General features: G+C 39.0%; 3 protein-coding genes across 5 annotated transcripts in view; 1 reads left to right on the plus strand and 2 right to left on the minus strand.

The window, feature by feature from the left end:
* Positions 1-14713, plus strand: part of LOC106084993 (putative uncharacterized protein DDB_G0288537) — a 298030-nt gene that overhangs the window by 180071 nt on the left and 103246 nt on the right. The gene's annotated exons all lie outside the window — the stretch shown is intronic.
* Positions 1-14713, minus strand: part of LOC106084998 (uncharacterized) — a 221585-nt gene that overhangs the window by 137918 nt on the left and 68954 nt on the right. For all 3 annotated transcript variants that reach the window (XM_059362134.1, XM_059362131.1, XM_059362133.1), the window contains one exon: positions 12285-12319. The gene's annotated coding sequence lies outside the window, so the exon portion shown is untranslated. The remainder of the gene's footprint in view (positions 1-12284; positions 12320-14713) is intronic.
* LOC131994932 (uncharacterized) lies at positions 228-1081 on the minus strand. Its single transcript, XM_059362136.1, has 3 exons — positions 855-1081; positions 466-801; positions 228-399 (listed from the first exon to the last, which is right to left on the minus strand). Exons 1-3 carry the CDS (start codon positions 909-911, stop codon positions 244-246), a joined length of 549 nt encoding a protein of 182 aa, XP_059218119.1. The 5' UTR covers positions 912-1081; the 3' UTR covers positions 228-243.

The following is a 14713-nucleotide window of genomic DNA, read 5'->3' on the forward strand; positions in this document are numbered from 1 at the left end:
TGCTGCGAGTATAGAGGGGATAACTTTACGCTGCGTTTTTTGTCAGCGGAATGTGTTGATACCGTCAAACAGCTTGTCGGAGGTCTTGCCTAATGTGCACCTATTAACATGTTTAGAGAATTTCTTAGCTGGCGTATTAACAACACCTCTGATTTATTTTAACGATTTAGACAACAACTTCTAATATTTGATACCTGTTTGCTGATTTTATTATTGTGTTTCTGTTGTGTTAAACATGTCGACTTATTTTTTGCGTATTATATCACCACTAGCAGATATACAACTGGTCTTTATGTCATTCTCGTACAATGCGAATGAATAGTTAAAAGACAAGGGCGGCGTAAATGGTGGCAAAAGATCTTCGGTGAATACAAAGTTCGTAATGTTGTAGCGAGTTTTCTAAATTAGGAAAATATATAAGAAAAAATCAAAACATTGAAGTTCGATGCTTAGACCCATCATTACCCCTTTTATGGGACAATTGCAGGGCAGGGATGTGTATCTCATGATGCGAACAAATCCTTCATTATAGAATGGCAAAGTCTGCATGTGTTTAATGGCATTGCAAAGATTATGTCGGTGATTTAAGAATTTTACAATCCTTGGGCTTTTCGGTAATCTGTAAGTAATTATCATTTCGGTGTCCAGGTCTTCGGACAATTGACTCTGAAACTCAATCCATAATTCGGGGGCATAACCTTTGGCCAATTTTGTTAAATTGCATTTTAAATACGTTACACGTTCACCGAACTTGGTGCAGTTGTACGTGGTCCAAATCAACTGAAATGGTCTTTTTGCATTCTATGGAGTATAGAAATAAAATATGGAAATATTTTTGCTCCTCAAAGGCTCACCTGGATTGTGGTTAAACATCCCAGTGTGATAAGGATCAATGGAAGCTTGCAATACATAGCAGCCAAATAGCCAAAACTGATCCACAATGTTAGACAGCGAAATGGAATAATTTGTTTGTTTATTGTTCATATTGACTTTCAATCTTTTTACCAAAATAAGTTGGAAAATTTGCAGTCTGGGAAAGCACAAAAAAATGGCGATTAACAATTTCTGCATCCATCTTAGGTTGGGGATATACCAAACTAGGCATAACGTTTGTAACATGTCCAAATATTGATTTGTGGTCATACACTTTAAAAAAATGTTTAATCAACGATGCAGTTAGTATGGAAGGAATTTTAAGAGGCCCTTCGCGTATCTGATTCTTGGGATTGTACTGAGCAAAAAAGTCCACTAGACCATACGACTATGATGAACATCGAGCCTCCAGATTTTAACTGGCAGTTTTTTTTCAGACATTTGTCACATTGTTATTGGATATTTTGGCCTTTAATAGCCAACCCATCGAGATTTTCGATCCAATACTCAGACAAAAGTTGTAGCCAAGACAATAGTTAAGAATTCTCTAGTACATCGGAAAAGCATTAGATCGCTTCTTCTGGCAGTTTTCGTCTGGAGACTCCAGACAGTGTCCTGCGGAGAGAGACAAAGTCGGCAAAGGAACGAAGGAAGCACGCACGGCCCATGAGTCTTCATTAAGGACTGTGACTGCCAAAAGGATGCCACAGCCATCACGGGAAGATGGTCGCAGAGAATGGTAAGGAGCCGCCTTCTTATGCCAGAGTGGCAAGAAAGCAGCTGACTTTTGCTGTCATCAATATCGGCAGTGTATCCGGTAGGATTTCACCAGATCTTCGGTCCCAAGTGGAGAATCTGGTTAACGAACGGATTTTCGAACATCTGCGGAACTCTGTAGAAGGTCCACCCATTCAAATGATGAGCTGCGAGTATAGAGGGGATATTTTTACGCTGCGTTTTGTGTCAGCGGAATGTGTTGATGCCGTCAAACAGCTTGTCGGAGGTATCCACGCTCCCTAGGAGGGCGCAAAGCTCGACCTGTTGAGAAAGAAGGCGACGGTCTTCATCAGGGGATGTGGCAGTAAATTTGCGACGGAACGCATGTTAGGATTCTTGGGCAAGCAAAACCAAGGTTTGATCGAAAAGTTTTGGTTAAGTTTGGTTAAATACAGGGTGCGGATTTTAAAACGCCCCATGCCACCATGGACATACACCTAAGCCAACAAATCGGCTTGTTGTGCGCTCTAAATACTAAAAAAGTAACATCGAAAAAGAAAATCTAAGTTAGGAAATCCGTGCTTCTTACAAACGCCTTAATTGTTTTCCACACCACTCGCGTAAGTTGGTAATCCTGTTGACATTGTCGTCAATGTCTTCTATGCTTGGACAATCTAAATTATCTTGCCGAAGTCTTCTTCTGAGTAGTCTTCCGAATTATGTCCAGTTGGTTTTCAGCTTATTACGGAAGCTTATCGGATTCGGCGCGGCCGTGCAACTCTAAACCTAATGTAGCAATGGTATGAGACGGAATGCTCCATAGAGACCTTAATCCTAGACCTCATCGACTACATTTTTCGAATATATTGTCCCATCTAAAACCTCTTCCCTAATCATTTCAACAAAGGAAGCAGTGTTACCAACATTGAGTATTATTAGGTCGTTAGTATCCAAGAACATTGCCAGGGCTTGGCCCCGCTTATTAGTGCAATGCAAATTTTACCCATGAACATACCACTAAGGAACAGGGGCAAACTGCTCACATATCAATGAGTGCAGTCCGATTCAAGTTTAAGCTCGATGATAAAGGGCGTCCTTTTTACACCTCTTTGGAGAGAAGTTTTACATGGGATAGTGCCTCACAAATGTCAGCATTTTCACCGCTGAAATTTTTTTTCTGATGGTCTCGCCAGGATTCGAACCCGCTTAATAGTGAGTGTAGGATAAAAAATTTTGATTTTTTCCTTTCCGCTGTATATGTTCTGAATCGTCTTGTTATTCTATGGGTGTTGTAGTCATGTTTGTCCGTCTGCCAAATTCGTGCAGGCAATACAAATAGGCTATATTGAATCCTTTTTAGATATAATTCCCACATAGACTGCAGTTTGGCAAACTAAACTCCCTGAATTGAATCCACAACCCATGCTCTGGTCATTAGACTTGCTTTTTGCACCACTTGCTTAAAGTTTTCCAAAATTCCATAGGGATGGGTATCCAAGTTTCGACTTGTCCGCCGGTATCGAAATTTGTTTTCTTCTGATTGATTTCTAATGATGATAGTTAAGGTTGTTATTTTTCCTTGCCTAAAAAATAATGAAAAAAAACATTTTGCAGGCTAATTATTCATATTTGTCAAAAAAAATCAAATGAATCTAAAAGATGGCAGAAAATTGCTGAGATATTAAATTTATAATTACGGTAAAAAACATACCATGTGTCATACGAAACACTTGGAATAAAGAATTCGTGTCGTTTTTGGTATAGAAATTTTCAAAATTTCCGATTTTCATGAATTTCATGATTCTGATGGTAGAGTTTTGCCCATTTTGTTCTTCATTTGTGATATACGCGAGGGGATGGACCCCTAACAACAATACGAAATTTAAAAAACTCCAGATCTCGGAGATAGCGCATCGATTTAGCCGAAATTGTGTAGGCTCCCTTAAGCAAATTGCAAATTTGCGCATGAACATTCCATTGAGGAACAGTGGCAGACTTCTCACATATCAATGAGTGCTGTCTGATTCAGGTTTTAAGCTCAATGGTAAGACACCTCATTTTAATAGCCAAGTCCGAACGGTATGCCGCAGTGCGACAACTCTTTGGCGAGAAGTTTTTACATGGCTTCTATGCATGACATAGTATCTCGCAAGTGTCACCAACATAAGTAGGAGATAACCACCGCCGAAAAATTTTTTGATGTTCTCGCTAGGATTCGAAACCAGGCTTTCAGCTTTATAGGTGGAGATGCCAACCTCTGCTTTACGGTGGCCTTATGGAACTCAATAATACAAAATCTGTATGAAACTTTGGGGTCAAATAACTGAGGGGGACGCCCTACCCTAAAACCCACCCAAACAGGCATGTCTACGGATTGGGACAATATGGGTATCAAATGAAAGGTATTTTGGAGTAGAGTATGAATTTGATATAGCAATTAGAATCCGTGTGTCCGAGGGCCGCCCAATACCAAAAACCGCCCCAAACGGGCCGATCGGAACAATATGGAATTTAAACGAAAGTTGTTTGAGAGGTGAATACGAAACTTATATAAAAATTTGAGTCAATCCCCAGGGGTCGTCCCACCCCTAAATTATGCCCCAAATAAACATATATACCAAACGGGACAATGAAATTCTAATGAAAAGTATTTGGTAGTTAAAGACGAATAGAAATTATTGCAAGTTGTTTTATCGTTTCGGCTATAGGTCCATTAAAACAAATCATAGAATTTTACCTAATTATTTTCCAATATTTCGGTTGACTCAGTCAAAACCGTTGTCAACACTCATAGAAAAAATTTTGCTGAAAATGGCAAACAGGGGCAAACTTCTCACATATCAATGAGTGCAGTCCGATTCAAGTTTAAGCTCAATGATAAGGGGCCTCCTTTTTATAGCCGAGTCCGAACGGCGTGCCGCAGTGCGACACCTCTTTGCAAAGAAGTTTTACATGGCATAGTACCTCACAATGCCCCTGTTCCTTAGTGGATCACCACTGAAGGTATATTCTCCATAACTTTTTTCTATAAATTTAGATTCAAAAGGCCATGCCAATCATGTGGACATTAGTAGAGCAAAGTAAAAAATGCGAGCTAGCTCAGCCACATTACGAAATGTATACCAATGAATGGATCAAGTAGCTTCTTCACAGTAGAAGTCCACAAATTAAAATAATTTCTTACAACAAAATTTCTAAAAAAATGCCTAAAGTTATCAAAACAAGTAATAAGCAACCATAAAAAGTTGCATAAATTTTTTTAGCCGACTTGTGTACTCAAAACAGGAGAATTTGTTAGTTAAAATAGCAGTATGTTTGCTGAAACAACAGTAATGCTTGCTTTCCCATTTTTAGCAGACAAAAACGGCTGTTTTAGCAAACATTTTTGTTGTTTTGAATAACAAATTAGGTTGAGTGAAGGGATATGATGAGTTGCTGCTCGGTTAATTGTCCGCTATCAACTATTGGGTTGCCCAAAAAGTTTCATACAGTCGGCGTTGACAAATTTTTTCACAGCTTGTGACTCTGTAATTGTATTCTTTCTTCTGTCAGTTATCAGCTGTTACTTTTAGCTTGCTTTAGAAAAAAAGTGTAAAAAAAGTATATTTGATTAAAGTTCATTCAAAGTATCGAAGCACACCGGCGAAGCTAGGGGAAATCGAACGATGTGTAATAAAGGAATTTAATCTACAGTGATTGCCACGAACAGGCAGGAGGCAATGTATGCTACCTTTGTATCGGATCCGTATTTGAAAAGTTGTAGAGTGGAACTGACGCGTTTTAAATTCGGAATATTTCTGCACTTTGTCCGTTTCGACTGAATCAGCATATCAGTAGCCCGGAAGAAGTTTCAGAATGCACTCCAAAGACCTAGGTTAGGTTATCTTGAAAAGAGGGTGCAGATATTAATCAGCTCCATGAAACTATAGACTTACACCTAAGCCAGTAATCGGCTGGTTGTGCGCTCTAAAAACTAAAACGTACCCTCTAGAAGGAAAATTTTAAGTAAGGAATTCCGTGCTACTTACAAAATCCTTAATTGTTTCCAATGCCACTCCCCTAAGTTGGTTCATGTCTGATATTGTGTCTCCACCTAAGTGCAGGTATTTGTTAGACGCGAAAGCCGGGCAATGACAAAGGAAATGCTCCTACGTCTCATCATCTTCCCCGCATGCCCAACACATGCTATCACTTGCCGCACCGATTTTACATAAGTGAGCTTTGTAGTCCTATGTGTCCCATTATGATACCAATAGCTATACTGACCTCCTTCTTGCTTACTTTCAGTAATAGCCTCGTCTTTTCGCGATCTGGATCCCCCCATAGGATTTTCGCCGTCCTACCGACCGTTTCGCTGTTTCTCAATATTGCATGTGCATTCTTCGCCAACTCCCTTGACTCGGATTGCGTCGCCCCGAAAGGCTTCGGGTTAACCAAGTTTATTGACGGCAGTCCTCTGGCCTTCACCGCCAAATCGGCTGGCCTTTCATTTCCCCTTACTCCGTTATGGCCCGGCACCCAAACGAGGCGGATTTTGGCATCCTCAGAGAAGGCGTTATCATCTTCTTACACTGCAAGACTGTTGGTGACCTGACCGTCCTGGTGGTTATTGCCCTTATGGCAATTTTACTGTCGGTGAAGATGTTCAACTCGATGTCCTCGCGTTAGCACCACACCACTTCACGCATTCCGTAATCGCCCGGATCTCCGCTTGAGAGACCTTTTTATGGTCATGCAGTCTAAAACAGATCTCTGTCCCTGGGTTCTCAGTGTAAACTCACAGGCCCACTCTGTCCTCTAGCTTTGATCCATCCGTGTAACATGATCTTTCAGATGGCAATAGGGTTGGTTAATCCAAGACTGTGCCGATGGCAGCATTGCCTCGCATTCGACCTCAAGGTTCATCTCAGGTATCCGATCGGAAACCTCTTCCCTTCCTTCCAGGTTTCCTATCGTCGCCTCGATTATACCGCGATGGTATGAGCTGCTCCCATCCTCAATCCGTTCTCCCATCGCCTTACGTTTCATAGCCGCAGTGGCTGCCTCACACTTAATCTGTATGTCAATGGGCAGGATATCTAGAATAGTCTCCAGTGCCCTGGTTGGCGTGGTCTTCATCGCTCCGCCTATGCCAAGACAACATGTTCTTTGAACCTGTTGTATGGTCCTTATGTTGCACTTTTTCTCCATAGAAGTTCATCCAACTACTGAGACATAAGTAAGTATTGGTCTAATCACGCTCCTGTAGAGCCAGTGGACTATCCTCGGATTTAGGCCTCATTTCGAGCCTAAGGCCCGTCTACATAATGCCCTATATCTGTGAGCCTTCTCAGTACGCTCCTGAATGTGACACTTCCAATTCAGTTTCCTGTCCAAGATCACACCTAAGTATTCAATCCCATGGCAGCCGGTTGTACGTACCGGATTGACGCGATGGAGTTCTTCATCGGCAAGGGCTGCCGCCTCAGTGTATAACACACTGCTACAACAACAACAACACCTAAGTATTTGACCTTGTCAGATATCGAAATCGTCTTATTGAAGAAACGTGGTGCGTTTAATTGGCCCATCTTCGTCTTCCTCGTGAACAGGCATATTTCAGTCTTCCCTGGTTTAACAAAGACTCTGGGTCCAAAGACCTAAGAGTTGCGGTAGTGATTGTGGTCTTAGCATGTTGTCGGCTTCAAAAACCACTACTATTAGAATGACGGCAACAGACACCACCATCCCACAAGCGACTTGTCGGCACTAAGATACCCAGTCTTGGGGAAAAGCCCGATCCAATATCATGTACGCTTGCCTGCCATTAGCATGGGCCATATGCCTATTCTGCCAAAAACATAGGTCCCTCTAGGAGGTGGAAAAACAAAGTCTCCTTGCGCTCTAGTTCTTTCAAAGACTTTTTGCGACTGATCCTAAGACGTTCACAATGGGCCAGGTTGCCAAAATGGTCCATGTCCAATGATTGGGGTCACCCGATGACCGCAGACAAAATTTCTATGAAATTTTCTCTAAAGACAAATTTTCTATGAAATTTTCTCTAAAGACAAAATTTCTATGAAATTTTCTCTAAAGACAAAATTTCTATGAAATTTTCTCTAAAGACAAAATTTCTATGAAATTTTCTCTAAAGACAAAATTTCTATGAAATTTTCTCTAAAGACAAAATTTCTATGAAATTTTCTCTAAAGACAAAATTTCTATGAAATTTTCTCTAAAGACAAAATTTCTATGAAATTTTCTCTAAAGACAAAATTTCTATGAAATTTTCTCTAAAGACAAAATTTCTATGAAATTTTCTCTAAAGACAAAATTTCTATGAAATTTTCTCTAAAGACAAAATTTCTATGATATTTCCCTCTCAAAGGATAACATTTCTAAAAAATTTTGTTGATTTTTTCCCCTTGAAAATGGTGCTGTACCATTATATCCCATTATATTTACGCATTCATTGGACGTCTCTTACAAGCTTCTCAATATAATTGAATTTTATTCATTTAACAATGGGGGAATTAAAAGTGTTCACCCAAATTCACTTTCGAATGAGACCTCCAAGTAATTTCACAGCTAATTCGCTGTCATTTAGATTTGTGATAGACATGCAACATTCACGAGTGTCTTCCGCGCATGCCTTCTACCCCGTCATCATCATGACTCCTCTCTTGGGTGATTACCGCTCTTGGCATTCTACGTGAATATTCCAACGAAGATGAAGAACATTTTTCTGCCGCCCGCAGTAAAATTAAAAAACATCGCACGAAAAAGAATTTCAAATTAGAACTGACATGACAGGGGGTTTTCCCATTAAATGTCACATGTAAAATTTTTACTTTAAGAAAAAAAGCTAAAACATTGACAATTCTGATATTTTAAACTAGACATTTGAAATATGCAAAACATGTTGAATAAATTTTAGCATGAAAAGAAGACAGTGAGGAAAATTTCCATTGAATTGATATTCTCTAAAGGAATTAAAGTTTCGACGAATGTTGGAAAAAAAATTAAAATTCACCAAAATTTCAATGGAAAAAATTTTGTCGAAGTTTTGTATTCAAACAAAATTTTGGTAAAAATTTCCATGAAATTAGAAAATTCGTTCAAATTTTATATGAAAATATTATTTTGTTAAAGTTTTTATTATAATCAAATTTCACACGTTTTGCGCTAAATTTATTCTGTCTTGAAATAATTCATACAATCGGATATTGTCCGGCTGTGAACCGTAGGGTTATCTGTTTCTATTGCAAATAATAAAAAACAAAAAACCCTAAAGTTAGGCAGAAAATGTGTTAGCTAGGTAATAGCATTGATTTCTTCCCAAGATCGCGATTTCGTCCGGCACCACACCAAACTCATCAGTAGGATATGTTTCAGCCGATGATTGGTGTGATGAGTTTGGTGTGATCTCAAATGAAATCGCAATTTAGGAAACCAATCAGCAGAAAGTAACAGAAACGATAGGCTTCAATATGGTTATAGGCAGGAACAATGAACGTTGCTGAAAGCATTAAACGTCAAATGAAATAAAGAAACAGGAACAGGGGTGAGACAGGAACGATGCGTAAAAAGAGATAGAAGGTGTGTAGTAGTATACCGAAGCACGTCAACTTAGTAAGCTTGAAAAGGCAGGATGTTGCTCAGCGCCCATAGTTGGCAACCCTTTTGAGCAGGTTACTACAAAAAGCTTATAAAAAGGCGTTAAGTTCGGCCGGGCCGAACTTCGGATACCCACCACCTTGGGTATATATGTAAACCACCTTTCACCAAAATCCGTTAAAAATTGCATACCTTATGTCCCATAGCAGTTATATCGAAATATGTTCCGATTTGGACCAAATACTAATAAGTACAAGTCATTGTTTAATTGTGTATAACAAAATATTGGTCTTTTTAGTAGCTATATCTAAAAATAAACCGATCTAAACCATATACGACACGGATGTCGAAAAGCCTAACATAAGTCACTGTGTCAAATTTCAGTGAAATCGGATTATAAATGCGCCTTTTATGGGGCCAAGACTTTAAATCGAGAGATCGGTCTATATGGCAGCTATATTCAAATCTGGACCGATTTCGGCCAAGTTGCAGAAAAATGTCGAAGAGCCTAACACAATGCACTATGCCAAATTTCAGCCAAATCGGACAATAAATGCGCCTTTTATGGGGCCAAGACTTTAAATCGAGAGATCGGTCTATATGGCAGCTATATCCAAATCTGAACCGATCAGGGCCAAATTGAAGAAAGATGTCGAAGGCCCTAAGACAACGCACTGTCCCAAATTTCAGCGACATCGGACAATAAATACGCCTTTTATGGCCCCAAACCCTAAAAACCGAGAGATCGGTCTATATAGCAGCTATATCCAAATCTGGACCAATCTGTGCCATAATGCAGGAGTATGTTAAGGGGCTTAACTTAACTCACTGTCCTAAATTTCAGCAAAATCGGATAATAAATGTGGCTTTTATGGGCCTAAGACCCTAAATCAGAGGATCGGTCTATATGGCAGCTATACCCAAATCTGAACCGATCTGGGCCAAATTCACGAAGGATGTCGAGGGGTGTAACTCACTGTCCCAAATTGTAGCAAAATTTGGGACAGTGAGTTGCGATCCTCCGACTTAGACCCTAAATCGGTGGATCGGTCTATATGGCAGCTATATCCAAATCTGAACCGATCTGTGCCAAATTGACGAAGGATGTCGAAGGGCCTAACACAACTCACTGTCCCAAATTTCAGCTAAATCGGATAATAAATGTAGCTTTTATGGGCCTTAGACCCTAAATCGGAGGATCGGTCTATATGGCAGCTATATCCAAATCTGGACCGATCTGGGCCAAATTGACGAAGGATGTCGAAGGACCTAACACAACTCACTGTCCCAAATTTCAGCAAAATCGGATAATAAATGTGGATTTTATGGGGCTAAGACCCTAAATCGCAGGATCGGTCTATATGGCAGCTATACCCAAATCTGAACCGATCTGGGCCAAATTCACGAAGGATGTCGAGGGGTGTAACTCACTGTCCCAAATTGTAGCAAAATTTGGGACAGTGAGTTGCGATCCTCCGACTTAGACCCTAAATCGGTGGATCGGTCTATATGGCAGCTATATCCAAATCTGAACCGATCTGTGCCAAATTGACGAAGGATGTCGAAGGGCCTAACACAACTCACTGTCCCAAATTTCAGCTAAATCGGATAATAAATGTAGCTTTTATGGGCCTTAGACCCTAAATCGGAGGATCGGTCTATATGGCAGCTATATCCAAATCTGGACCGATCTGGGCCAAATTGACGAAGGATGTCGAAGGACCTAACACAACTCACTGTTCCAAATTTCAGCTAAATGGGATAAAAAATGTGGCTTTTATTGGCCTAAGGCCCTAAGTCCGAGAATCGGTCTATATGGGGGCTATATCAAGATATAGTCCGATATAGCCCATCTTCGAGCTTAACCTGCTTTTGGACATAAAAAGAATCTGTGCAAAATTGCAGCTCAAGATCTCTATTTTTAAAGACTGTAGCGTGATTTCAACAGACAGAAGGACGGACATGTCTTGATCGTCTTAGATTTTTACGCTGATCAAGAATATATATACTTTATATGGCTATCGGAAATGGCTATTTCGATGTGCTGCAAACGGAATGACAAAATGAATATACCCCCATCCTTCGGTGGTGGGTATAATAAAATCTAATCCGCCAACATAGCTCTTTTTATACCCTGCACCATAGGATGGTGGTATACAAATTTCGTCATGCTGTTTGTTACACCTCGAAATATGCGTCTAAGACCCCATAAAGTATATATATTCTTGATCTAACCACGTCCGTACGTCTGTCCGTCCGTCCGTCTGTCTGTCAAGAGCACGCTAACTTTCGAAGGTATAAAGCTAGGCGCTTGAAATTTTGCACAAATACTTTTTATTTGTGTAGATCGGTTGGGATTGTAAATGGAGCAAATCGGTCCACGTTTTGATATAGCTGCCATATAAACCGATCTAGGGTGTAGACTTCTTGGACCCCTATAGGGCGCAATTCTCGTCCGATTTAACTTATTTATAACATCTAACATCTGTGCTAAGTGTGTTTAAAATCGGTTCATAACCTGATATAGCTGCCATATAAACCGATCATGGGTCTTGACTTCTTCAGCTTTTGGAGGGCACAATTCTTATCCGATTTGGCTGTAATATTGCACGTGGTGTTTTGGTGTCACTTCCAACCACTGTGCTAAGTACGGCTTAAATCGTTTAATAACCTGCTGTAGCTGCCATATAAACCGAACTTGGATTTTGACATCTTGAGCCGCTAGAGGGCGCAATTCTCATCCAATTTGGCTGAAATTTTGCATGAAGTATTTTGATATGATTTTCAACAAGTATGGTCCAAATTGGTACATAACCTGATATAGCTGCCATATAAACCGATTTGGGATCTTGACTTCTTGAGCCTCTAGGGGGCGCAGTTATTATCCAATTTGGCTGAGATTTTGTACAGTGGCTTCTCCCATGACCTTCAACATACATGTGAAATATGGTCTGAATCTTCTTTATGATTCTTTAAAAATGTATGTGAACTATTATTGTGTCAAGATTTCCATTAAAAATCTTTGCTTCCATTTTCCAAAAAAACTTGTTTTTTACCAATGAAGTATTTCATTAAAATATTTACAAAATATTTCTTACCTTATAGCAGTGATGGAAAAAGAGAAGTCGTCGTTCTGCAATTAAAAAAAAAAAAAAATTCAAATTAGTTATTTTTTATGATTTTAAAAATAAAATCTTGTTTAACCCTTAATGGCATTCTGTTTTATATCAAAGTGTTGTGAATGCCATATCGATGAAGAATTTTTGCGTACATTGCTTTAACCTTAATTTTGTTGTATTTTCGGCCTCCCGGACGAATGTTGAACATATTTAATGGCTATGATTCTGTTGCTTTTAATTATTAAAGTGTGATACTTGAAAATATTAAGCAAAAAGAAACAAAATGTCAAAACGGTATACCCATTGTGACTTCAAAGTTTAAGTAGCATGGCACTACAAAATCTTTAAAAAGAAATTCACATTAAAAACTACCAAAAATTACCTCAGAAATAAATTTGTTTATTTTTTTCTTTTGTTAAACAACTGAGACAATGACAAGTGAATGATCGTTAAGTTCGGCCAGGCCGAATCTAGTATACCCTCTACCATGGATCGCATGTGACAGGTTCTTTGAATTGCTTTTTCATATATAGAAGAGCTATATAAAATTATAGACCTATATGGACCGTACTTCTCATACCTATTAGAAGTCATAGAAAACTACCACCTCCAAAATTTCAAGCAAATCGAGTAATAATTGCACCTTCCATATGCTAAAGAAGTCAAATTGGGAGATTTAAATGGCAGCTACAGCAGGCTATGTGAGCGGCTCACACCATACTTGGTACAGTTATTGAAATTAAAAAAATGATGCAAAATGCAAAATTTCATGCATTTTAGATAAGAATTGCCCCTCTAAAAGCTCAAGAAATCTAATCGGGAGATTGGCTTATATGGCAACTATATCTGAATATGAGCTGACTTAGACCATACTTAACACAGCTGTTGAAGTCATACCAAAAACTGATATTTGCAAAATTTCAGCCAAATTGGATAAGAATTGCACCCTCTAGAAGCTGAAGAAGTCTAATTGAGAGATTGGTTTATATGACAGCTATATCAGGTTATGAACCGATCTGAACCATACCTGGCACAGTTAATGGAGGCCATAACAAAATGCAACCAATGTTGCCATTTTCAGTAGGTTCCTAACAAAATTGTTCGGTTTTTATTCTCTTGGTAGGTTGGTAGGGTGATTTCAATTTTTTGGTAGGTTTTTTCCAACGTAAAACCAGTAAGGAAAGGCAAAAGTCGGGCGGAGCCGACTTTATAATAACCTACACCATCTGGAGCACGTAGTCCTTTTTATATATAGAACTTATCTCGAAATCTAGTCAGACTTTAATTTGGATACCTATTGAAATATTAAAAAAAAACCTTGTAAGATTTTCCTACGATAGAACAATCAAATTGGATTTCCACATCCTTAAAAGCCCATATCGGATAAAAGATTTTATGAGAGTTATATCGAAACCTGTGCCAATTTTGATAACACATACTGGGACGTCAAATAGAACATCTCACGCCCTATATTGTAGAGATATGACCAAAATTGAGGCTTCTACAGCCTTAAAAGGCCATATCGGATGAAATATATACATTGAAGCTATATCTAAATCAGGACCGATTTTAATGAAATTTTGCTCAGTAAGAAAAAGCAAAATAAAATACCCCATGCCAAATTTTGTAAAGATCGGATCAAAATGATGGCTTCTACAGCCTTAAAAGTCCATATCGGATGAAAGTTATATATGGGAGCTATATCTAAATCAGGACCGATTTTAATGAAATTTTGCACACATATGAGGACGTTGAATAAAACACCCCATGCCAAATTTAGTAAAGATTGGACCAAAATTGAGGCTTCTATAGTCTTAAAAGGCCATATCGGATGAAAGATATATATGGGAGCTATGTCTAAATTTGGACCGATTTTAATGAAATTTTGCACACATATGAGGACATTGAATAAAGCACCCCATGCCACATTTTGTAAAGATCGGACCAAAATTGAGGCTTATACAGCCTTAAAAGGCCATATCGGATGAAAGATATATATGGGAGCTATATCTAAATCAGGACCGATTTTAATGAAATTTTGCACATATATGAGGACATTGAATAAAACACCCCATGCAAAATTGTGTAAAGATCGAACCAAAATTTAAGCTTCTACAGCCTTAAAAGGCCATATCGGATAAATGATATATATGGGAGCTATATCTAAATCTGAACCGATTTTTACGAAATTTTGCATACATATTGACTGTAAGCGGTACGAGTGTCAAGGAATCTCTTCAAAATTTCATACATTCTGACAAAGAAGTGCGGCTTTTGTGCGTTCCATGCATTCAATCAAAACACAGAGCTATATGGCAGCTGTGCAAAATTTCAACCGCCTGGCTTTATTTCTTTGTGCTTTCGACAGACAGGCAGACGGACGGACAAGGCTAAATCGATTTAGAATG

This window comes from Stomoxys calcitrans, chromosome 2, assembly GCF_963082655.1.
Source record: "Stomoxys calcitrans chromosome 2, idStoCalc2.1, whole genome shotgun sequence".
Lineage (NCBI taxonomy): Eukaryota > Metazoa > Arthropoda > Insecta > Diptera > Muscidae > Stomoxys > Stomoxys calcitrans.

What these genes read in the sequence shown, in the direction of transcription:
- LOC131994932 (XM_059362136.1), bottom strand. Translation starts at nt 911, where the DNA reads ATGTATTGCAAGCTTCCATTGATCCTTATCACACTGGGATGTTTAACC. An exon ending in GATGTTTAACCACAATCCAG is followed by an intron (nt 802 to 854) that starts GTGAGCCTTTGA and finishes TATACTCCATAG; the next exon opens with AATGCAAAAAGACCATTTCA. An exon ending in GCAATTGTCCCATAAAAGGG is followed by an intron (nt 400 to 465) that starts GTAATGATGGGT and finishes TTCCTAATTTAG; the next exon opens with AAAACTCGCTACAACATTAC.